This window comes from Oncorhynchus mykiss, chromosome 30 (assembly GCF_013265735.2).
Source record: "Oncorhynchus mykiss isolate Arlee chromosome 30, USDA_OmykA_1.1, whole genome shotgun sequence".
NCBI classification, from domain to species: Eukaryota; Metazoa; Chordata; class Actinopteri; order Salmoniformes; family Salmonidae; genus Oncorhynchus; species Oncorhynchus mykiss.
This window is the reverse complement of record NC_050570.1, coordinates 22,937,642-22,964,094: the sequence shown is the minus strand read 5'-3', so window position 1 is coordinate 22,964,094 and position 26,453 is coordinate 22,937,642. Positions and strand designations below refer to the sequence as shown.

Below are 26,453 nucleotides of genomic sequence, written 5' to 3'. Positions count from 1 at the left end.
TACAACAATACAGAACTTGCTTTATTGGTCCATTTTCAATTTGAAAATGCAAAAAATAACTGATCTACATTTTCTGTCTCCTGTGATGGGTTGTCCTGATAGGCATGCTTTTATTACATTGCATATGCTACTGGTATGGAGTACAATGAAATGTATTTATCAAAGAGAATTGTCACTTTAAGAATAACAGCTGAGCTTCCTCACGATGCGACAATTTGGGCATACCGTGAAGGCGAAATGTTCCAATGTTGCAAATAGAAAATTAAATGCATAGAATCAAATGGATTCTCAAAAAAATAGAGCCCTCCAACTCTTTGTCGACCCATTCGCGCTCTATACATTGAATGTATGTGTTCAGAACGTTACAGCAAGATGAACCATACCCAACTTTGCGGTTGCCGTAAAGCGAAGACAGCCGTGAATACTGACGATAACAGATAATTGAAATTCATATAAGCTGTACAAACCAACCCAAAGTGTGGCATTTGCTCCTTAGACATCTGGCGCATATTGATGTCTTGAGTTTACTTAAGACGATATTTACATGATATCTAGTGACCCTTTGCCTGAGTGAGTGAAGTGAGATAGCAAGCAAGCGATAGAAGAAAAATAGCTTGCTAGCGTTTTAGCCAGTCACTGCGATGGCCTCTGATAGCGAAAACAACATGGACAGAGAAATTATTTTGGCTGACTTTCAGGTGGGTTCCAACTTTCCTCATGTCACAATAACAAAGCTAGCGACTTACTTAGTTTATGTTGAATCGTAACCTACATTAATAGGCAGTGTCAATGTCAACAGTGCTGTCTCGTCAGCTGACAAGGCAAACACATTTCGCTAGCTAGCGTGTTAACGCTTACTAAGCTCACGTTAGCACGCTAACTAGCTAACAAGCCAGCTAACGTTAGCAAATTGAGCTGCACCACTGTCCCGCTTATCAATAAGTTGATGCATTTTAACAAAGTGTGTGTGTGTGTGTGTGTAAGTAAACACAGGTGCGTTTGGGGTATTTTAGAATTACATTGTTGCAGAGCATTTCCTAAAGCTGTCAGCCCCCCAAAATGAGTTAACGTTCGCTGGCCAACTAATGTGGTATGCCAGTCTAGTAGCTAGATGGCTAGACGTCAGTTGCTAGCTCACTAGCTACTAGTAACAACAAAGCAGAGCACATAACTAACATGGATTTAAATATGATATAGTTAGTTTGGTGTCCTCTTTAGATAAATTAGCCATGAATTGTAAATATTCAACTGACAGATGGCTGGCTAACTTGCTTGGTCACTGTTGAGCTAGCTAGTAGAGACTTGAATTTCTTATGCAGTGTGTCCCTGCTCTAGTGTTTGAAAGTATGAGCTGGAATAAGGTTGACTATCTGTAAAGTGGTGATGATTTATTAGCCAGGTAAGTCAGTTGGCTAGCTACCTAACGTTCAAATGAACTTTATCATCCTGATAACAGGTCGTTGAATAACAAGGCCACAAAAAAGCTGAAGAACACAGTGCACCACGTGACTGAATAAAATCAAGCTTTAGGCTAGCCATACCAGTGTGTTGTGAACAACATTGGCGTGAGCAACAATAGTGGAATCCGCGGGTCGCCTTCAAAATAAAAGTACCCAATGAAACTGATGCAAACTGATAAAAATAGTAAAATAATGACACAATTCGACTAAATAATGTTAAACAAGGTTTGAATGTTATAATTGTCTTTTGTTGTAATTAGTTATTTGGATTTGCTTTAAAGTACATCTGTTTAGATTGCACTCTGGATATCTGAATTATTTTCAGAATTGCATTGGGGGCATACTTGTATGTGACTGTGTACAACCAAACCTATGGATTGTGCACCCATTAAATGGTGTATCAGCCTACTCAGTGACACTCACAGAACACTATGTACAGTTGACCCAAATATTATCATCTAATTGCAGTCTGAATAGTGCTGTGGCATTCATGACATTTTCTCAGCTGGTGATTGAAACGCAAATAACTACCAGTCTCACAGTAATTGACCATTAAATAACAAACGCGTTTAGCATCTCCTGGCTTCCACTCATAGCCTACAAGCCACTAATGCGGACCTTTTTAACATCTATATTTTAAGAAGGAGAATAAATCCATTTAATATAACCTACACCATCACAATAAATACATTTTATTTTAGGCTACATTTTCTTCATATGTTTCTTTAGCCTAATTTCAGAAGAACAGAATAGCATATTCTGAGTTGTCCTTATATTAGCCCCTGATCTGGCAATGCCATATGGCTGTGGGCTACACTAGTTCATTTAGCAGACAAGATTTGCCATGGCATAATTTTGCATTATTTTAATAGTATGAAGAATACAGTTGAAGATAGCTGAACAAAATACAATTTTTTCCCCAAACGATTTCCCGAGGGAGTATGTACATGTGGCTATTCTGTGTTGAGCAGTTAACAAAGAAAGGGGTCCTCTTATCTGCTTAATTTAGTTATTTATGCTATTTATTTACAACTTTAGTTGTAACACAAACGTTAGGCTATATGTTTAGATTTTTTATACATTCTAAGGCTGCATGATGAGCTCTGCTCCACATGTTTCATCAGTCTCTTCACAATTTGACAAGCACTTGATAATATTCTCATCCAGCAGACTATTCTTAATTTTATCTGGTCTTTCATATCGGGGCGGCAGGGTAGCCTAGTGGTTAGAGCATTGGACTAGTAACCGGAAGGTTGCATCATCCTGATAACAAACCCCCGAGCTGACAAGGTACAAATCTGTCGTTCTGCCCCTGAACAGGCAGTTAACCCACTGTTCCTAGGTCGTCATTGAAAATAAGAATTTGTTCTTAACTGACTTGCCTAGTTAAATAAAGGTAAAAAAATATATATTGCCTACTAATATACACTACATGACCAAAAGTATGTGGACACCTGAGGTTGGGCACAGATTTTAGACGATTAGGCCTGGCTTGCAGTCTGTGTTCATCCAAAAGTGTTCAATGAGGTTTAGGTCAGGGCTCTGTGCAGGCCAGTCAAGTTATTCCACAACGTTCTCGACAAACCATTTCTGTATTGACCTCAATTTGTGCACAGGTGCGTTGTCATGCTGGAAAGGGCCATCCTTAAAATGTTACCACAAAGTTGGAAGCAGCACTCGGCGGGCCTGTTCTGTAAACTTGTGTGGCCTACCACTTCTGGGCTGAGCCGTTGTTGCTCCTAGACGTTTCCACTTCACAACAACAGCACTTATAGTTGACCATGGCAGAAATTTGATAAACTGAGTTGTTGGAAAGGTGGCAGCCAATGACAGTGCCTCGTTTAAAGTCACTGAGGTCTTCAATACGGGCCATTCTACTGCCAATGTTTGTCTATAGAGATTGCATGGCTGTGTGCAAAAATGTTATACACCTGTCAGCAATCTAGTGTGTATGTGGAATTATTTGATTTAGAATGGCCCACAAACAAAATAATCCGTAGCCTGCAATCGAATAGGGAATGGAGGTTAAGTGCGTTACGTTTTTTTATATGCAAGCATAGGTGGCGTGTCCATCAGGGGAAGCTTTCCCAAAAGTACATTTTGATTTAAATTGTAGTATAATAATAGTATAGCCTATTGCCTATTTTATTGGCGCCAGTGGAGAGCATCGGCAATAACCCAAGGTCGAGTGCACACCGCACATATCTACTATTTTTCATTGTTGGGGCAGTGCTTCTTAAATCATTTGTCGGACAATAATTTCCTCCAGTTAGATGGACGTCCTATTATTTTTGTCTTCTCGTAGGCCTATTGTTATTTTTACTTACAATTTAAAACAAATGTTTACCCCTTTTTCTCCCAAATTTCATGATATCCAATTAGTAGTTAGGCTTGTCCCATCGCCTCTCCTGAGACCGTACAGGAGTTGCAGCGAAGGTCGAGAGCCGTGCGTCCTCCGAAACACGACCCTGCCAAGCCACAATGTTTCTCGACACTGCTCGCTTAACCCGGAAGCCAGCCGCACCAATGTGTCAGAGGAAACACCGTACACCTGGGGACCGTGTCAGCGTGCATGTGCCTGGCCACAAGGAGTCGCTAGAGCGCGATTGGACAAGGACATCCCGGGAGGCCAAACCCTTTCCTTGTTGTAAAGCGGATTAATGGGTAAAAAAAATGACGAAGTTGAGCAGTGACTAGTGTAGGCGGACTGGAGTTCCGACGTCACAGAAAATTACGTTTTATTTTTTTCTAGATGTAATCGTTGTTTTATTTTTTTCTAGATGTAATCGTTGTTTTAACAGGTAAATTGACTGAGAACACATTCTGATTTACAGCAACGACCTGGGGAAAATATGTATGTGTGTATATATATTGTGTGTGTGTGTGTGTAAATAAACCTATTTCAGCACCCAAAGAATAGCCTGCATTTACACATCCCATTGATGCTCTGTGTTCTTCAGCATTTTTGTGGCTGTTATCAGTTTTTGATAACTTAATTTTATGTGATGTAGGAGCTCCAGTCTGCCCACTCTAGTCGCCGCATCAATCATAAATCGTTAAGACTGCTATCCATGATGACAGAATTGCTTCACAGTACATGCTCTCCTTTTTAGCTCCTCTTTAAACCACATTAGGCTTCATGCAGCTACATCTGCAGAATCCTTTCAATGTCACATTAATACTAGCTTTAGCATAGGTGGTTAGTGCAATGGAAATAACTAGTTCACTGTAACATGTCTTCATACTGATAATAACCTATTATAACTTGTCAGTCAAACCACCCAGTGATGTACTGAGTGGAGGAGCCTTATTCATTAAGGACTAGATACATAGGATAGTTGATAACAGGTAATTACAGTATCATTTAGTGTTATGTACTGATAATGGTAATTTATGCAAGTAGTATACTTTCCACGTGTCCATTTCATTTATTGGTGAGGCACATTTGGGAACGTGGCGCAGTTTGTAAATTAGTTATAAACTCAATCTCTTAATACAACAAATAAATCTATAACTTGTATGTTTGTAATGAGCTGGCATGTAGGTGTTATATGTGGTTTTAGCAGATGCTTTTATCCAAAGTGACTTGGCTACACAGTACAGGTCATAGTGACACACATTCAGTTGTCAATGCAGGAATCAAACCCATAACCCTGGTGTTGTCAGTTAGCACCGTAGCTGCTCAATTACACTTTCTATTGGTCTTTGTGCTATGTACATGACCTCTGTTTCTGTTTTTCTAACAGGCTTGCACTGGCATTGACGACATTGCAGAGGCAATCACGCTCTTAGAACTCAATAATTGGGATTTAGTGGTAAGTTCAAACATCAGTAGGTCATATGAACAAGACTCAATTTTCTTCTTATAAATTGGAAGTATTTCATCTATTTATTTAGCTGTTAAAATTGTTGAACTACAGCCTTTAGTGGTGCACGTACCTTTGAGTAATGTGAGTTATAGGTTTATATTTCAGTATGTGCTTTACAGTGATACTACTGTTATATGTGGTAATTTCTGGAATATAATGCCAGCATTTTTGTTGTTCAATCAACATTCAATCAATTAAATGTACTTTATTAGTTTTGCAGTTGGGAAAACTATGTAGGCTCATGTCTAGTGATGGTCCATTTACTCTGTGCTAACATTTATTAAATGAAGACCTATTTATATAAAATGATGGCCTAGCTAGGCTTAATTCACAATTCTCTACTCATATCCACAAAGGCTTAGTCTACATGGTGAACCTGACAAAATCAAACCATGCTACAGTACAACTGGGCACTGGTGCGTTCTAGTTACTGCAACTTTTAAGCCAGTTCAATTGACCAAATAAGCAAAAAGCATAGCCACTAAAAGCACACAGTGTGATTTTGTTACCTATTTCAGTTTTTCTATTTTAACAGAAATGGTACACTTATTACTGAGATGTTTCAGCCCCTTGATTGTGACGTTTCAGTCAACATTGCCCCATCATTACCATGTCTATCCAGTTGTCAGAGACAACGTAATTTGGGCTACTACCCTGTCTTTAATGTGCATATAAATAATGTCTCCTGACAGTTTTGATTTAAATTTTGAGATTCAAAGGAGCAGTATGAAACTGATCCTTGTGGAATGTTCTTTTTTATTATTATTATTATTATTATTATTATTATTATTATTATTATTATATTTTTTTACAATGTAACCCTTTATCATAGTTTTTGTTTTTTAATGGGGGCGTGCTATATTTAGCAGAGTGCTGTTCTTGTGCTGGCAGCTATTCAGAGCAAGCAAGCAGGGCCTAAGTAGTCTGGGTACCAGTCTCTTCAGCTAATCCACTCCATGTCATGTGCCAAAGAGACTGGCTTTTATGCCGTCTTCAAATATGAACATTCTATCATTAATGAGCTCAAGGAGAACAGAGGATTTGATCACCCTCACAGCTATCCTCCAATCACAATGATTATGCAAATATATATATTTTTTGCCCAGACGAAAGCAGTGTCAAGTTGCTAGCGCATGTCTAAATTCTCAAAATAATATATTCTGCAATTCCAACCACAAAATGTGTTAAGACTTTGTTATAACTAATTCTATTTTTAGGCGCCACATGTTATGGAAAATGTGTTATTTCCAACAACCAATGAGCAACTCCGCCGTATATCCAGCGCATATTAAATGTTGAGATGGCCGAAAGGCCAGGCTCTTTGGCAATTGCAAGGAGTGAAATGTTAGCTAAAGAGACTGGTAGTCAGATTAGAGTGCATCAGCGATGGTTAGACACATCTGTTAATGTGATGACTTGCACTTCCTTTGTGTTGCTGTTAGGTTGAGCAAAATTGACAAGAGACCTGTTGGTACAGGACAGGAAAAAAGTGTTAAATACTGTCAGTGCCCCTTGGACCCAGTAATCATTTTATAATATTTTCTGTTTATGTCCCTAGTAGTTTATGGTACGTTCTGTACTGTTTTCAAATACTGCTGGATATCCCCCCTGTTCTAGAGCTCTCACTTCCAATAGGTTCCTAACAGTGGGTCAAAACTACTCGCTGCTAGCATTGTCCTCTTGCTGCTCTCTCAATCCTCTACAGTTCCCTAAAATGAGTTTCACAATAAATCATTTTTCTGAGGCCTACAGTCTGACACTTCAACCTCTTTTTTAATTTTTTTTATGAATGATCTGTTCTCCTGTGATTTCATCTCTATATTTTCATATCATCCTATCTACATTGCCTTCCGCAATAATTCACACCCCTTGACTTTTTCCATATTTTGCTGTTTTACTGCCTAAACACACTACCCCAAAATGTCAAAGTTGGATTATATTTTTACAAATGAAAAGCTGAAATGTCTTAGGTCAAGAATTCAACCCCTTTCGTATGGCCAGCCTACATAAGTTCAGGAGTGAACATTTGCTTAAGTCACATAAGTTGCATGGACTCTGTGTGCAAAAATAGTTTTATTTAAACATGTATCCTGTTTGCAACTAGGCACTAACATAATACTGCAAAAAATGTGGCAAAGCAATTAACTTTTTGTCCACAATACAAAGTGTTATGTTTTTGGGCAAGTCCAATAACGCATTACTGAGTAACACTCTTCATGTCTTCAAGCATAGTGGTGGCTGCATTATGTTTTGGGTATGCTTGTAATCGTTAAGTACTGCGTAGTTTTTCAGTCTTAAAAAAATTAACGTAATGGAGCTAAGCACAGGCAAAATCCTAGAGAAACTTGGTTGTCTTCTTCCCCCCCAGACACTGGGAGATTAATTATCCTTTCAGCAGGACAATAACTTAAAACACAAGTCCAAATCTACGCTAGTTGCTTACCAAGAAGTCAGTGAATGTTCCTGAGTGTCCGAGTTAGAGGTCGACCGATTCATCCGAATTTGCTGATTTAATTAGGGCTGATTTCAAGTTTTCATATCAATCAGTAATCGGCATTTTTGGACACCAATCATGGCTGATTACATTGCACTCCACTAGGAGACTGCGTGGCAGGCCAAGGTAAGGTGCTAGCTAGCATTAAACATATCTTTATAAAAAACAATCATACGTAACTAGTGATTATGTTAACTACACATGGTTGATATTACTAGTTTATCTAGCTTGTCCCGTCTTGCATATAATCGATGCGGTGCCTGTTAATTTATCATTGAGTCGTAGCCTACTTCGCCAAATGGGTGATTTAACAAGCGCATTCGCGAAAAAAGCACTGTCGTTGCACCAATGTGTACCGAACCATAAACATCAACGCCTTTCTTAAAATCAATACGCAAGTATATATTTTTTAACCTACATATTTAGTTAATATTGTCTGCTAACATGAATTTCCTTTAACTAGGGAAATGGTGTCACTTCTTTTGCGTTCTGTGCAACAGTCAGGGTATATGCAGCAGTTTGGGCCGCCTGGCTCGTTGCGAACTAATTTGCCAGAATTTTACGTAATTATGACAACATTGAAGGTTGTGCAATGTAACAGGAATATTTAGACTTATGGATGCCACCTGTTAGATAAAATACGGAACAGTTCCGTATTTCACTGAAAGAATAAACATTTTGTTTTCGGAATGATAGTTTCCGGATTTGACCATATTAATGACCCACGGCTTGTATTTCTGTGTGTTATTATGTTATAATTAAGTCTATGATTTGATAGAGCAGTCTGACTGAGCGGTGGTAGGCAGCAGCAGGCTCGTAAGCATTCATTCAAACAGTATTATATTAAGTTAAAATAAGTGTTCATTCAGTATTGTTGTATTTGTCATTATTACAAATAAACAAATCAAATTAAAAAATCTGCCGATTTTAATCGGTATCTGCTTTTTTTGGTCCTCCAATTATCGTTATCGGTATTGAAAAATCATAATTGGTCGACCTCTAGTCCGAGTTACAATTTTAACTTCAATCTGCGCAAGGCTCTTACCCAGAAAGACTCCCAGCTGTGATTGCTGCCAAAAGTGAGTCGAACATGTATTGACTTAGGGGTGTGAATACTTATGGAAATTAGATATTTCTGTGTTTAATTTCCAATACATTTGCAAAAAATGTATCAAATTGCTTTGAAAATATAAAATAAAAAATCTGTCCCAATTACACCCAATACCCAATAATGACAGTGTAAGCATGTTTTTAGAAATTTGAATTCAGGCTATAACCACAAATGTGGAATTAGTCAAGGGGTATGAATGCTTTCTGAAGTAATTACTGTAACGCTTAATTTGGGGATTTTCATTTTGAAATATATTAGCGGTTAGTGACTCCGCTTCTTGCATGACTGATTTCAAATGCAACCTTTTGCAGTCATTCTAATAGCAGGAACTGGCAGTAGAAAGTTATGGGGACATTTACCTACAGTAATCAGGATTTGATGTTGGAACATGCATGCTTTCAGGAATGTATTAAGTTGCAACACAACATTTTCCATTGTCTTTTCTCTCTTTACAGGCGGCCATCAATGGTGTGATACCACAAGAGAATGGGATCTTGCAAAGGTAATATGCCAGAAAAGCCTGGCTCTTCAGAAGAGTCAATCAAGTGTTCACTGTGCAAATTTTGTCAGTTGGCTTTGTTCAGATGTGAGGGAACAGATAATAAAATGTAGCCTGTTTCCTAAACATCCACTCCAATAATGTTGCCCATATTGCATGAAGTCCCGTAAACCTACGGCAAAATAGAAAACACCCTTTACACAGGAGGCATGCGTCACCACATTCAAATCCATACTTAAAAACTGTGAGCAACAAGTCCGGTATTGCTCATGCCTCAACATTTCAATACTGCCTCAACATTTCAATATTTCCCAAGCTCTGTCCTGTTCTTACTCACTTGAAATATGTGTGTAAATGGAAATCGAGGCCAGTGGCTTAACACTACCATTGCACACGCTCTTCATGTACTTTCTGTAAGCACAGGTGCGGGCAATGCCCTGAACCTTTTGCTGACCTGAATATAGAACAATCATTTGTATGAAATTATGCGAGAGATTATAGAAATGTCATAGTATCTTATATCACCCACAGTGAAAGCACATTTTAGAGAAGAGATGGTTACTTTTTCATGCTCTTGTAAAATAAAATTGGCCTTCTCAAAAAAGCAAACGGTACCAGTCAAGTTTGGACACACCTACTCATTCAAGTTTTTTTTTTACATTTGTTATTTTTTACTATTTTCTACACTGTAGAATAATAGTGAAGACATCAGAACTATGAAATAACAAACTCGGCAACAACAACAAAAAAACGTCCCTTTTTTAGGACCCTTTCTTTCAAAGACAATTTGTAAAAGTCCAAATAACTTCCCATACTTGTTCAATGAACCATAAACAACTAATGAACATGCACCTGTGGAACGTTCGTTAAGACACGAACAGCTTACAGACGGTAAGCAATTAAGGTCACAGTTATGAAAACTTAGGACACTAAAGAGACCTTTCTGACTCTGAAAAACACCATAAGAAAGATGCCCAGGGTCCCTGCTCATCTGGGTGAACGTGCATTAGGCATGCTGCAAGGAGGCATGAGGACTGCAGATGTGGCCAGGACAATAAATTGCAATGTCCGTACTGTGAGACGCCTAAGACAGCGCTACAGGGAGACAGGACGGACAGCTGATCATCCTCGCAGGGGCAGACCACATGTAACAACACCTGAACAGGATCGGTACATCCGAACATCACACCTGCGTGACAGGCAATGGATGGCAACAGCAACTTCCCGAGTTACACCAGGAACGCACAATCACTCCATTAGTGCTCAGACTGTCCAAAATAGGCTGAGAGAGGCTGGACTGAGGGCTTGTAGGCCTGTTGTTAGGCAGGTCCTCACCAGATATCACCAGCAAAATCACCACCTATGCTCTCCACTGGCAAGTCGCGGTTTTGTCTCACCAGGGGTGCTGGTTGGATTTGCTTTTATCGTCGAAGGAATGAGCGTTGCACCGAGGCCTGTACTCTGGAGCGGGATCGATTTGGAGTGGGAGGGGGTCGGTGTGTCACAGCATCATCGGACTGAGCTTGTTGTCATTACAGGCAATCTCAACGTTATGCGTTACAGGAAAGACCTCCTCCCTCATGTTGTACCCTTCCTGCATTCTCATCCTGACATGACCCTCCAGCATGACAATGCCACCACGCACAGAACGAGCAGTATGGCTGATTTCCTGCAAGACAGGAATGTCAGTGTTCTGCCCTGGCCAGCGAAGAGCCCGGATCTCAATCCCATTGAGCACGTCTGGGACCTGTTGGATCGGAGGGTGAGGGCTAGGGCCATTCCTCCCCAGAAATGTCCGGGAACTTGCAGGTGCCTTGGTGGAAGAGTGGGATAACGTCTCACACCAAGAACTGGCAAATCTGGTGTAGTCCATGACGAGGAGATGCACTGCAGTACTTAGTATCTGGTGTGGCCACCAGCTGCATTGACTGTTACTTTTGATTTTGATGCCACCCCCCCCCAATTGTTACATTTCTGTTAGTCACATGCCTGTGGAACTTGTTCAGTTTGTCTGTTGAATCTTTTATGTTCATACAAATATTTACACGTTAGGTTTTCTGAAAATAAACGAAGTTGACATTGAGGGGATGTTTCATTTTTTGCTGAGTTTAGAATCATGTAACCAAAATAGTGTTTAACAAATCAAAATATATTTGAGATTCTTCAAAGTAGCCACCCTTTGCCTTGATGACAGCTTTGCATACTCTTGGCATCCTCTCAACCAGCTTCACATGGAATGCTTTTCCAACAGTCTTGAAGGAGTTCCCACATATGCTGAGCAGTTGTTGGTTGCTTTTCCTTCACTCTGCAGTCCAACTCATCCCAATCCATCTCAATTGGGTTGAGGTTGGGTGATTGTGGAGGCCAGGTCATCTGATGCAGCACTCCATCACTTTCCTTCTTGGTCGACTAACCCTTACTCAGACTGGAGGTGTGTTGGGCCATTGTCCTGTTTAAAAACAAATGACAGTCCCACTAAGCGCAAACCAGATGGAATGGTGTTTATCTGCAGAATGCTGTGGTAGCCATGCTGGTTAAGTGTGCCTTGAATTCTAAATAAGTCACTGTCACCAGCAAAGTACCCCCACGTCCAAGCAGAGATCTTCCGTTCACCTACTCTGCGTCTCACAAATACATGGCGGTTGGAACCAAAAAATTGCAAAATTGGACTCATCAGAACTAAGGACAGATTTCCACCGGTCTAATGCCCATTGCTCAAGTTTCTTGGCCTAAGCAAGTCTCTTCTTATTGGTGTCCTTTTAGTTGTGGTTTCTTTGCAGCAATTTGACCATGAAGGACTGATTCACCCATTCTCCTCTGAACAGTTGATGTTGTGAAGGATTTATTTGGGCTGCAATTTCTGAGGCTGGAAACTCTAATGAACTTATCCTCGACAGCAGAGGTTACTCTTGGTTTTCCTTTCCTGTGGCCGTCCTCATGAGAGCCAGTTTCATCATAGCGCTTGATGGGTTTTTGCGACTGCACTTGAAGAAACTTCAAAAGTTCTTGAAATATCCGGGGGGTGACTGACCTTCATGTCTTAAAGTAATGGACTGTCGTTTAAACCTGTTTATTTGAGCTGTTCTTGCCATAATATGGACTTGGTCTTTTACCAAATAGGGCTGTCTTCTGTTTACCACCCCATACCTTGTCACAACACAACTGATTGGCTCAAACGCATTATGGCGGAAAGAGATGAACTTTTAACAAGGCAAAGCCTTGTTGACAAACAAGGCAAACAAGGCAAAGGGATTATTCTACTTTGAAGAATCTCAAATATTTGGATTTTAACACACTTTTGGTTGCTACATGATTCCATATGTGTTATTTCATGGTTTTGATGTCTTCACAATTCTATAGCGTAGAAAATAGTCAAAACAAAGAGAAACCCTGGAATGTTAACTTTTGACTAGTACTGTACATTTTCATAGCTGTGTGGAGCTTTAGTCCATCGTCTGTGTAGGCCTAGATGTTTTAAAGTCATTTTTTTTGTAAAGCTGCAGTAGGCCTAAACTTTGTGTGGCCTGATGAGGATTGCTGAGTGATGTAGCTTTGGGACAGTAGTACCGCAACATCTGTTTTTAATGATTGTTTTCACAAGCGCACTTGACCTCTTGAAGATGTAGCTCTGTTTCTTGTACCGAGCTTGAGTAGGCACAACCTGTGACAGATGGGGAAACAATCGTGATCATCATCAGTGCAGGACATTTAGGCTTTGGATCTCATTTCCCTTAGGAAGCTCACTTTTTCAAGTTTACTCTGTTGAGAATTCAACACCAATGTAGCCCGTAAATCATGCAACCAGATTTCTAGCTCAAAGCTAGGCAATATCAGGTGAAATACTAGTATTTTTGGCGGTGGTTATAGTTTGAGGTGATTTTCAAGGTAGAGATTGTAGGTGTCATTGCATTTGAATTACTGAATTTCAATGGTAGGGAGAAAATGGAACAGACTAAGCTGTGATAGTATTTGATATGTTCTTTGAGTATACAGTAGTAGCTATCAACAGAAGCAAAATAGTGTTTTGGGAAAGAGGATAAATCCAGAAAAACAGATCTTGCCAAAAGCTGGAATTAAGAGTGTTACTAACTGAGAAAAGCCTCTAAGAGGCATTGTGGACAACGTTTTTGCTCAACGGTCAGTCAGCACTCATGAATACACTGAGCTCAAGAACAAATACATTCAGGCTGGGCACATTCTGTTAAACGGTTTATTTTGTAAGTTTCTTAAGACTTTGGGGCATGAGAACATGGTTTTCTTAAGGGCACACATAATTATGAATGGAGCCTGGCAGCGTGACTTGCAGCTAGCCCGTATACTAAATAGCTGGCACCAGGCTGCTCTCGTAGGATGGCACTCCTCCACAGTAAACGGCTCCATTGAGGTGACCAGAGCCAGCTGGAGGCTTGCTCTCAGCCACAAAGCCATGTCCTGCATCACATTGAATAGGTGGAGAGTGCCATCTACATGTATGCCATGGAACCGCCGTTTTATTTGAAACTCTCCTGACTTAACGATCCTTAGTATCAATGTGCCAAGTTTGTAGTTAAGTGTAACTACGATACTTGTTGTTATCTGAAACCTTCCATCACATTCCAAGCCTTCTGTCCATGGTGAATTTTCACCTCCATTTTTTGTCACGTCATATTTATTTGGTTGTGTTGTCTGTGTGTGGGGTCAAGTTAGAAGCGTCACAATGGATTAGGTGACAGATGGGCCGGTCTCAACAACACCAACATATTCTCTGATGGATATGTATGATAAGTTGTCAGTTATGCACCAAGGTTGAAACTGAAGTATCTGTGCACTCTACAGGAAGTGTAATTTGCCGTGCTTCTAGTTTCACTCTTAAACATTTACTAGGTAAGGGTGGATTACCTCAAACTGGCAATTTTGTTTTCTGAACCATTTTGTGGAGCCCAACGTTTAGAGAATGTGGCAGTAATTCTAATCCGCCTCACAACCGCAGATGACGGGGTGTTTCTCGATATGCATACTAACGTGTGGCACACCAAGTGTATTATCCATGTATGGTGTTATGTGGGTGAACGGTTTTCTGTTGTAGGGCTGGGCAATAAATCGAATGCATGTTTTTCCTGTATTGCAGGAATTGAGATTTTGTTAATTTCCATTTTTATGATCCTTTGTCCGCTTGTTCTCATGTTGTATTTTTGGTCTCTTCTCCTTCGCTCCTTCTGTGCTGTGTGCACTGTCCCATTTACACCAGAGATCTGTAAATAATGACGCGTCTCCGCCCTAAATGATAGTCAGGAAGGGAGGCGACAAGCTTAGGTCCAAAATAAGCCCATAGAAATGCATCATGAATTGGAAACGCTGCATGAGGCAAATTGTGGTAACAGCAGATGCTGGCTGGTTTTCTGATTCACGCCCCTACCTTTTTTTTTGACTGATTTCCTTATATGAACTGTAACTTATTGCATTTTGTGCCTTTTTTTAAAAATGTTGTTTAGTATACAAGGTCAGTTGTGCAGGTATCTGGAATACAGGTGTTTGGCCACGTGCCCTTTGAGGGTTTGACCCTTGATTATTGCCAACAGCCTCTGCTCTTCTTGAACACAATTTTCTACCTGCCCATCTGTTTCTATCTCTCCCTCTCTCTCTGCCCTTCCACCTATGATGGTATGCCTAATTTCTGGCTGTGGGTGTATCCAAGCCTGACCTATGTCTTCTGTTTACGGTATGATGACTGTTTGTAACAGTTTTCAACGTGGCCTCAGAATCCCAACGTCTTTAACCTTTTGGTATTGTAATCAGGTGGGATAAATGCACTCTTTGTGCAAGGCCTTGGCACCCTGCTCCCCCTCCCAGTGCGATATGTGCTGACCCCAGAGGAAAAGAGAAGCTTCTTTGTCTGGGTTGGGAGAGAGAAAATACATTATTTACTGCCATGTGGGACTAGGGCTCAGGGGAATTCAGGCCCTAGTCAGAGAGGGAGAGAAAGGCGTTTTGTGTCTCTGGTCTCTGCAACAAAAAAAAGACTGATTTTGCTCAGTGGAAGACAATTCAGCGTCTATAGGACCCTGCCCATATTATCCCGGGTGTGAAGCCTGTTTACACTGACTCTGAGACTATTTTTGTTGCGGCTGAGCGACCCTTATTGCCTTAGAAGGGGGTTGTGGGTATTCTTATTTTTTTGGCACGCTCCAGTTTTTTGGGTATTTTTTGTGGTTTAGGCTGCTTAAAATGAAATGTGATGCTTTCCTTCAACATTTCCATGCATTGTGATACCAAGTTTTTAATCATCACGTTCCGTATGTGGAATAAGAATAATGCTGTATTTTGGTGGTTGAAACGAAACAAAAGACTCCGTGATGCTCTGTTGGTCTACATCAGTGGTATTCAAAGTTGTGGTCGAGACCTCACTAGGGAATGGCAGTGGAGTTTTACTACACATTTTTTTTAAGACTACATATTCTTATGAAATGGGATACAAATGTTATTGAAAAATAATTAGAACCATTTTATTGAGTAAATGTAGGTATTGGTTCTCTTAGAGTTGAATGTGTAATGAATTTAAAGTTATTTGTTGTTGTGGATATCAAAATGTACAGCTTTGAAGGTTGTCATTATTTACAGTGCCTTGCGAAAGTATTCGGCCCCCTTGAACTTTGCGACCTTTTGACACATTTCAGGCTTCAAACATAAAGATATAAAACTGTATTATTTTGTGAAGAATCAACAACAAGTAGGACACAATCATGAAGTGGAACGACATTTATTGGATATTTCAAACTTTTTTAACAAATCAAAAACTGAAAAATTGGGCGTGCAAAATTATTCAGCCCCCTTAAGTTAATACTTTGTAGCGCCACCTTTTGCTGCGATTACAGCTGTAAGTCGCTTGGGGTATGTCTCTATCAGTTTTGCACATCGAGAGACTGAAATTTTTTCCCATTCCTCCTTGCAAAACAGCTCGAGCTCAGTGAGGTTGGATGGAGAGCATTTGTGAACAGCAGTTTTCAGTTCTTTCCACAGATTCTCAATTGGATTCAGGTCTGGACTTTGACTTGGCCATTCTAACACCTGGATATGTTTATTTTTGAACCATTCCATTGTAGATTTTGCTTTATGTTTTGGATCATTGTCTTGTTGGAAGACAAATCTCCGTCCCAGTCTCAGGTCTTTTGCAGACTCCATCAGGTTTTCTTCCAGAATGGTCCTGTATTTGGCTCCATCCATCTTCCCATCAATTTTAACCATCTTCCCTGTCCCTGCTGAAGAAAAGCAGGCCCAAACCATGATGCTGCCACCACCATGTTTGACAGTGGGGATGGTGCGTTCAGGGTGATGAGCTGTGTTGCTTTTACACCAAACATAACGTTTTGCATTGTTGCCAAAAAGTTCAATTTTGGTTTCATCTGACCAGAGCACCTTCTTCCACATGTTTGGTGTGTCTCCCAGGTGGCTTGTGGCAAACTTTAACCGACACTTTTTATGGATATCTTTAAGAAATGTCTTTCTTCTTGCCACTCTTCCATAAAGGCCAGATTTGTGCAATATACGACTGATTGTTGTCCTATGGACAGAGTCTCCCACCTCAGCTGTAGATCTCTGCAATTCATCCAGAGTGATCATGGGCCTCTTGGCTGCATCTATGATCAGTCTTCTCCTTGTATGAGCTGAAAGTTTAGAGGGACGGCCAGGTCTTGGTAGATTTGCAGTGGTCTGATACTCCTTCCATTTCAATATTATCGCTTGCACAGTGCTCCTTGGGATGTTTAAAGCTTGGGAAATATTTTTGTATCCAAATCCGGCTTTAAACTTCTTCACAACAGTATCTCGGACCTGCCTGGTGTGTTCCTTGTTCTTCATGATGCTCTCTGCGCTTTTAACGGACCTCTGAGACTATCACAGTGCAGGTGCATTTATACGGAGACTTGATTACACACAGGTGGATTGTATTTATCATCATTAGTCATTTAGGTCAACATTGGATCATTCAGAGATCCTCACTGAACTTCTGGAGAGAGTTTGCTGCACTGAAAGTAAAGGGGCTGAATAATTTTGCACGCCCAATTTTTCAGTTTTTGATTTGTTAAAAAAGTTAGAAATATCCAATAAATGTCGTTCCACTTCATGATTGTGTCCCACTTGTTGTTGATTCTTCACAAAAAAATACAGTTTTATATCTTTATGTTTGAAGCCTGAAATGTGTCAAAAGGTCGCAAAGTTCAAGGGGGCCGAATACTTTCGCAAGGCACTGTATATATATATTTTTAATCTCACCTTTATTTAACCAGGTAGGCTAGTTGAGAGCAAGTTCTCATTTATAACTGCGACCTGGCCAAGATGAAGCAAAGCAGTGTGACAAAAAACAGAGTTACACATAGGATAAACAGAAGTACAGTTAATAACACAATAGAAAATCTGTATACAGTATGTGTAAATGGAGTAAGGAGGTAAGGGGGGGAATGGGATGGGATGGGATGGGGTCCCCGCTGATCAAGTATTAATACTACTGCTCTACATGATGCTTCGTCTGACCCTTTGCCAACTGTCTGAACCCACAGTAACTTATCCAGCGTGGCATCCCAGGCCAACATCTATGGAACTCGCAGCCAAGCAGTACCAGCGGCTCCACCAGCGGCTCCAGCAGCATCCTCCTCGTCTTCCTCGTCTTCCTCAGCCTTCTGCCCCGCCCTCCCCTCCCGACACATTGTGGAGCGGCAGCCACGCATGCTCAACTTCCGGGTGGAGTACCGCCAGCGCACTGTGGAAGTGGTCATAGAGGAGGGCAGCGTAATCGGTGAGGCGACCCTCTCACCATAGACTACTCATACTATGGTTCCTACACTAACATTCCACTATGGGCCTACACATCACATACCCTTTCTGCTTGCTTACTCTGAGACAATGTGGTGTTACTAAGAACTGAAAATATTGTCATTTCCTGGTAAAAGGAGTGATGTTGGTCAAATTAACTTCACACTAATGTATAGTGCTTTAGTTTTTAGACTTTAATCCCTTTCTCAGAATCTAGACACTTGTAACCAGTATTGGAACAGTTTCTGTTGTGAAGATAATAGTATTAAGAAGTCTGTTTTTACCCAAATTAATGCGTTGCTTGTAAGGGGAAAATTGTCTAAAAATGATTAATTAAGCATATATTTGCGCCCTCATGACAGAAAATACACATAATGAATTCGGTATTTTGACTGCATTAAAAACTTATTTGGGTTATTTTGTGTAACCTGTATTTTACTGCCATCTAATGGTGAACTGCTGTTGCAATTACATTAGGTATTTCTTCCTTTATTTTATCTTTGTAGGGGAAATTAAACAGATTCTTGAGACAGAGCTTCAGGTCCCCGTATCAAAAATGCAGTTGAAGGGTTGGAAGAGTGGAGACCTATCTGACAGTGTGAGTATTGCCCTCAAAATAAGATTTCTTTCGATAATGGAATGCTTCTTCAAATGAGCATGTTTAAACCATCTCTTTGCACCATTTTTAGCTTTATCTTAATTTATTTTTCACACATCGGAGTAATTTTCACAAATGTCACCCACACCCATCTAGGGGGGGATAGATGCAGTACTGCTGTGCATTATTCATTTGTCCCTATGTCCTCAGATCGTTCTGCAAAGTTTACACTTGCCAAAGAACAACAGCCTGTATGTGCTGACCCCAGAGATCACCCCCACTGCAAGCACCAGCCAAAACAGGTAACTAACTTCACTCACTTTCACTCACTCTTTGTTTTCAGTCATGTAATCTGTAGCAGGATTGTTGTAGAATAGGCCTACCCTCACTGTTGGAGATACCATCCCAGCAAAAGCATTATTGCCTCTTTAAAAAATAAAATAAAAAATAGACACTGCCACTTTTTCTGATATGGAAATATGCAGTAGCATTGCCTGTTAGTGTTGCCCACATTTTAAAGGACTGGTTTATCAACAGGATTGCAACACTTTGCCAACCAGAGGCGTTTATATACATGTTGAACACTAGATGGCACTATACACCTAATAATGGTAAAATTGTTTCTGGACTATATACCATCCATTAATATTATACCATAGATTTCAATGTGATTGGAATATTTTACGAATATATTTTACCCTTGTGCACAGAAGGTTTCTGTCATTTATTTTGACATTTAAAATGAAAGGCTACTGCAATAGTCTCTGTAGTGTAAATAAGGGTTTTCATAGCTGTATTTGTAACCATTTCAGAGCTTTTATTTAGTTATTTTCCTATACCAATAGTAAAGCAGTCTTTCACTTATGTAATATCAAGAGACATTTGAGATTCATTGCGGGGGAACCATTAAGCCACTCTAGAAGGTCATTCTACCAAGCTGTATGAATCCAAGGAGGTTTTAACAACCTTTCCATCTGAAATGTCAAACTACTCATCATTGAGCTGTAATCCCATCACAAAGGCTGGTTTTGTGTCCGATCTGATTTCTCATCTGTATCAGCCAGGTAAAGTTCATACTAATAAGGAAATCCCACCCGTGGTGATAATACTCTCTGGTGCACCTGCTTGACAGCGTGGCACCAACCAATAAGGATGGTCAGGATTTGGTTGAACACTTATACAATCTTTATCTGAGCATACTTTAACAACATCAGATTTAACCAAATGTAGAGAGAGAAGCGTGTGAAAGGCAAGGTACTATAGTATTGATTCTGTAATTGTTGATGAGATGTAATGCTGTTGGTGTTTGTCAGTGGTCTGTTGTAACAGGAGGGGATGGATCTGTGTAATTATCTTTGTTGATTAGGGAGGCAGTCGGGGCCTAGTGGGGTTGCTGAGGAGATGGACACCTGGCACTGCCATGCATTATGAAGAGCCAGTCCGGCTCTACAGCAGTCACTGTGCACCGACGTGTGTCGGACAGGAGGACAACAGTCACATTACAACTGGTCTCATGTTTCTTCCTCCTGTGTTTCTCTCCGAACACGTTGAATCAGACGCAGAGAGACTGGCAGATACTGGCATGGGTCAAGTATTGCAATGCCTTGTTTGGATACAGTTTTGTAATATCTCTCAGATATTTAGGGGGTTGATATCCAGAAAGAAAGAATGCTGCTGCTGCCGTTGGCTGTGCTGCTTTGATAACCAGTAAGTAGAGGTTTGACTGTGTAGGATGCAGCTAATGGCCATTTTTTGGATAACTGCGCAAACTGCTGTGTCTCTTAGTGGCACAATTTCCAATTTTCTGAGTGCTATAGCTATAATGTTCAGTGTTAGGAGCTCATTATCTTCCATAAACTATTTTGGTGGTGTGTTGGGGAGTTAGCGGGGGTGTGTGGCGACCCTGTTGTCATCTTTGCTGCTGAGAGAGGATGACGATCACACTTCTCAAAGGAGCAGGCCTCCTGCAGGGAGGGCAGGCAAGCCGTTAGCACAGCAGCATTAAAAATAACCTTCGCAGCGCAGTCACCGAGTTGCTAGTCTGCTGCTGTCAGAGAGCTGCCATTCCCACCGCTCTGCCAAACCCTGTATTAGGCCTAATACTGTACCTGCTGAAACGGGAGACTGACTAGGCTGACATGGCACTACTAGCAGAGCTACCTTGGTACTACCTTTTTTTATATCACACAGTGAACAAACAAGACATATACTTATACTGAGGAGGGTACATTCAAGCCTGCGTAACTCTAATTGAAATTAGACTTTGTGGTAGGTAGCACGCTGGAAAGCCAATGAAAGAAAGTAGAAGTTGGAATAAATTGCGTGCTTGTTTTTTGGCATTAACACTTTTTTAATTTTTTATATTACTACTTAACTGTTTTAAGTTGTGGAAGGCAATTATATTTGGTGGTTTATTTATTCATTAATAATCAAATTGTCTACATACTGGAATAGACCATCTAGTATTTAGTACTTCACTAATATGAACGTATGTCCATATTTAATCTACTCATTGCTTGAGTTTAAAACCTAACATTTTACTTCTGATTAAGTTCCTAGCCCTTTGTAATAATTGGGTGCGGTTTCTGAAAATGGGACATAACTTAACAAATACAAGCCACAGTAGGCAATTACTTCTAAGCCGATCTCTGCACACATTAACCAAACAAACCAGTCAAATAGTTATCCATATCATCAGGCCCACTCATTTGAATCCTGTGTTTGATAATAAATAAATTGGAGACTTCTGTCAAGCTCTCACTCAAAGTTAGTTACAAATATCTACTCCTGAGCCAAACAAACGTTTCCCGGTGTTTCCCGGTGTCTGTTGACTGACTGGATATAGGAGGGTTTCTAGATGGAGCTAATCTCTTGCATAAATAATGTAGGGTGATGAATATTTTAATGTGACTCATCTATTTCTGTTGCTTCCAGGAAGTGTGTTTATTGAAGGTTATTTTAATTTGAACTCACTGTGAAATACAAATGCATTATTAGACATTTGGTATTTATTTGCCAGGTCCCTCCCTCCCCAGTCTGTTAACCCCTCAGAGATACTCATGCCTCAGATGCTGGCTGGCCAAAAGCATTGGAAACTATTAACAATTGGTATGCTGATTAGTCTTGAGACAAAATGGCAGACCAAGACACGCAATCTCCCATTATCTGGCATATTTCCCTTTTTGTGGAGGTAGGATGGTAATGCATGTCTGTCTGCCTGTAGTTTTGACCTCTTTAGCTCATATGTTACAGATGAGATGGTCAGTGTGTGTGTATTGTGATGTTCTGAAGTGAAGGAAAAAGTGTGTGTGTGTCTGCCAGGGTTAGTTTAATAAGTTCTGTGTGTCTGCTCTGTGCCTAGGGACCCTCAATGAATCAAGGAGGCTTATCTCAAAATGAAACCAATCTGTTGAGACTCCTCCTCTTCCAAAACGGTTTATTTTCTGTCTATAAATCTAAGTGACATTTTACTCAGTGCACCTCATGCCATGTCAAGTACTCCTGAGAGGACGGAGCCTGGCCCGGTGTATCCATGTATAGAGTGCACTGACTGCTGAAGCAAACACTTACGTAACCCTTAAGCCCTCACAGCAGGACAGCCTGATGGGAGTCAAGTGTAGAGAAAACAGAGAGCTGAAAGCACTTTGTTGAGTCGGTAGTATGACCCCAGAAGCAAAGATATTAATTCTCCACCGTAGGTTCCATAGATATTTTATCTCAATACGACCGACTTGCAGGAAGCCAAATAGCTAAGTTAGATAAGACAAATCCCTCACAGTATGGACCACATAGTCTGCTCATGTTTACTGTGTAAAGCCATAAGTCACTATTATTTTTTATTGCGGTCTTCACAACGGCTTATGATAACGCTACAACCCAGCTACCCACTTTTCTCTTTCGCGTTTTAGTCTGCCAGCAACAATCAGGACTGTGTCCAAACAAATCATGCCGATATTAGTTCGATCCCCTGTGTGAGTCTCTATCTCTCTCTCTCTTCTCGCCCCCTCTCTCTCTCCCTCTCTCTGCTCAACTCATTACATATGCATCCAGTCCTTCCACACCACACATTTTCAATCTTCCCGGTTAGCTACAACAAACATAACATTTACATATTGATATCGTAGTTTTAGTCAATGTAAATATGCCGTCATTATAGTACATTTGAGCTTCTGTTAACATAAGCTGGTCCAGATCTGCGCAGATTAAGGCAGTGCTTGCATAATTAATGTGTGCTACATATTAATTCTGACTCTCCTCTTCCTCCTCACTTGGATTTGAGCTCTGATTAACTGCCTGGCTTGAACTAAGCTCCCAATTCATATTCACGAACACAGACTGAGCGTTTGCTCAAACCGCTACTTAACCTCAACATTTATTATTAGGGAAGCTTCCAAAACTTGAAGCTCTCTGTGAAGCACACAAAGTATCTCCCTCTTATGCTGCACATATCCTCAGTCATTGCTCAAAACTGCTGTTTGCCCTTAAAACCCACTGGCCAATGTATAGGTGCAGAGAAAAGACCCTCTGACAAATCAATACATGCTCTTGACTTCCAGACCAGCCATGTGTTGTTGGGGCTGTGAACAGGCTGTGTGTGGGATGTCACTGCTGTGGCCCCGTGTCCTGGCCACCCCATGCTGGGTCAGGGAGCAGTCTAGCAGGCTGCTGGTGTCTGTTGAGCAGCAGAGGAACCCAGCACCAGGCAAGGCCTGCCTGGACAGAGACCGAGGAGTGGGCACGAGCCCCAGGGGAGACGCAGGGAGCCACGTCACTGCAGGGATAAGTGTCTGACAAGTCTTTGCTTGTTCTCTGCTTGACTCTGTTTAAAAAAATATATTTAAAAAAAAAATGTATTCCTCCCTCTCCAGCGTCCTCCAGGAGTCGTTAAATCAGAACTTCCTGCTCGTCATCAGCCACCGTGAAGCCCAGAGAGACTACAACCTCAACTTCCCCGGCAGTCGAACCATACAGGAGGTGGGTCTCCCTCTCTCTACACATAATGTCCTGTCAGTACTAGACGGGCCTCAAGATATGGCCTTCTACCAGTAGGATAGTTGTAAGGTTTCATAATATTACACTTCTTAGAAAACATAACTGCCATCACTGAGTAGGAACATTTTTAATATTTGAATTTACTCTACAATTGCGATTGCAGTTATCGTTTATTACCAAGTTTTGCTCAGACATGTTGCTACAATAGGAATGAATATCAATATTCGTCAAGAATGCTGAAGTTTACACAATTGTTCTAACAGCTGTGGTGCATTGCGTGCTTGCGGCGGCACCTCAACAGAGGACAGGTAGAGAGAATTTTTTTCTAGATCTATCCATCAGGTCCACAGTGCCAGAGACTGTCTAAATGGCTTAACGCTGTTTGATCTGAGGACAAATTGGCATTTGCAGGCAACTTTGTGGGAAATGTGTTTGTGTAGTGGGGGCAGGGAATGGGGCCTGCTCATTTTCTCTATCTGAAACCAAACACTGGATTTGGTAGCAGATGATGAAATATTCATACTAGGACCACCAGCTGCGTATTTGCCCTTTCTCTTATGACAGTCTTAGCTACAGCTCGATTTGAGGGTTGAAGGGGGTTGGGTGGGTGGACTGCCATGTAGACAACACCATCATCAGTGCATCAGTTGCTCTCTTCATCCGTTGCAGCTTTATCCTCAAGTGTTTTCACTTAAAGTAAGCTCAGAGAACCAAAACTGTGTTCTATTATGAGGATGCACCTCTTCCTGTTTTAATAGCGTATACAGATAGAGATGAAATGCCTCCATTAATTATTAATGGCAGGAAGTCTCGTCCACGTTGAGTGTAACAAGCTCCCCATGGACTGACGGTGTCACTGAAATCCCTCCTCTCCAATGCGATCGATGCTGGGGTACATGGCATACTCAAGGAGTAGCCTCCTTTTGAAGTTTGAATCGGATCATACTCAAGTACAACTGTATCACCATTGTGGTAGAGTTATTTTCATGTTGTTCTGCACATGTCAATGGCAGCATTTTGCTGCTGGTGACTCTAGCGATGCCAAACTGCCAGTGATTGGTTATTGTTTCTGTCTCTCATAATTAGCCAAACTGCAGACAGACAGTATTGTTGTGTGGTGCTGGTGCATCAGTTAGATTGGTTTCCTAGGTCCCAGCATCCCCTGCTCTCAGTGCTGCCGCCTGTATGGCGCTGGTGACCATTACTGTAATCAGCCTACTTTACGGGTTTGTAATGGTGCTAATTGAAGAGATTAATACAGCAGTGGCGGAGTGGGGGCGGCCTCTCCCCTTCCTCAGGCAGATGGTTTTGATGAGCGCCCACTGTGAACCTTAAGTGTTTCTGCTGGGATTACAAACACTGAGGAGGGGTCCCTGTTGTGAAGAGGGGTGTGAGGGGGAAAAGAAAGGAGGAAGAGGGCTGGTAGCTTGGTGGGGGAGCTGGAAAGGGGACAAAGCGAATTCAAACAGGCCTCCATGTCCTCATGCAAGCTTGTCTTTAGGCATTCTGTTGCCTCAAAAGAGAAAATGAGGCCCAGCACCTTTACCCCTGTACTACTATCTGTGGTTCACTGCTTGTTGGGCACTTATTTACTGTTTGGTCAATGTTTTTTTTTTTTTTTTTTGCATCAATTTGTAGAACATAAGGCAGAATGCAGGTGATGGTTCAACAACTAGTGTGATCGTTACAGGTGGAAAGCTGCTATTTGTATCGACAAGTGCCAGGCCTAAATAACATCAAAGGGTTTTGGAATACTTTACAAAATTCAATTATTAAAGTAAGTAGTTCAGGGAATGATGTAGTTTTGTTCGTCTATATTAATTTACTTGCCAAGTGAAAGTTCTAAGGGATTGTATTGCGGTTATGATGGAGATCTGAAACACCAAATAAGAACGCAACAAAGAAGCAACACCATATTCAAAGATGCTGGCCACTCCCATTTGCCCATTCAGTCCCCAACACCGCCACATATGGAGTCCACTGCAAACCATCTCCCCCCCATCCACTTTTGTCTTAGTTGAAGATCAGCCAATGGTGTCTGCTTGTGCATATTAATGGGGAGAGAGTCCTGTCCTCTTGTTTGTCTTTTCCAAAAGCTCTGGCTTTGCCTTGTGGCTCCCAGGGAACAGCTCCCCTCGCTCGCCACAGTTCGGCCTCGGGGCTTGGGCTCTGATTGGCATTCCCAGCCAAAATGTGGGGGTACGCTAAGCTGGAGAGCAAATGTTTGCCAGGAAAGTGGCGGGTAGAATAGGGGTGGCCGACGGGTCTGGAGTGTCCGTGACCAGACGAGTTGTCCGGGGGATTTCTCCAGCCCCTGCCGTTTCTACTCTGCAGCTGGAGAGATGAACGGAGGACAAAAAAGAAAGAGGGAGAGATGGAGAGGGAGAGACTGAAAGAAAGGCATCTGGTGCTGGAGAGCTTGTGACTGTTTAACGGCAACCTTTTCTTCTCTTTGATTTTGCTCCAGCCAAGGATTACTAGTACTTGGCATTAAGAATGATTAGATCATTAATGTTTCTGTGTATATCGCCCCAAGCACTGTGATATCGAGGACATGCTGGTCTCAGCCTTAACAGCAGGGAAGGGACATTCTTTATGTTATGTTATTAACACTTTTTTAAGATATGTGTAATTACAGTGGATAAT

The 26,453-nt window shown here is 41.1% G+C and overlaps 1 protein-coding gene across 3 annotated transcripts in view; it reads left to right on the top strand.

Annotated features, from left to right (window-relative positions):
- The first annotated feature begins 333 nt into the window (after positions 1-333).
- The window catches only part of LOC110521562 (FAS-associated factor 1), an 88,458-nt gene continuing 62,338 nt past the window's right edge, over positions 334-26,453 (top strand). For 2 of the 3 annotated variants that reach the window (XM_021599186.2, XM_021599185.2), the window contains exons 1-7: positions 334-698; positions 5,207-5,275; positions 9,390-9,436; positions 17,965-18,200; positions 18,724-18,815; positions 19,026-19,117; positions 23,684-23,789. In XM_021599186.2, coding sequence (XP_021454861.2) covers positions 642-698; positions 5,207-5,275; positions 9,390-9,436; positions 17,965-18,200; positions 18,724-18,815; positions 19,026-19,117; positions 23,684-23,789 — 699 coding nt within the window. In that variant the 5' untranslated portion in view covers positions 334-641. The remainder of the gene's footprint in view (positions 699-5,206; positions 5,276-9,389; positions 9,437-17,964; positions 18,201-18,723; positions 18,816-19,025; positions 19,118-23,683; positions 23,790-26,453) is intronic. The other variant, XM_021599187.2, reaches the window with a different exon arrangement.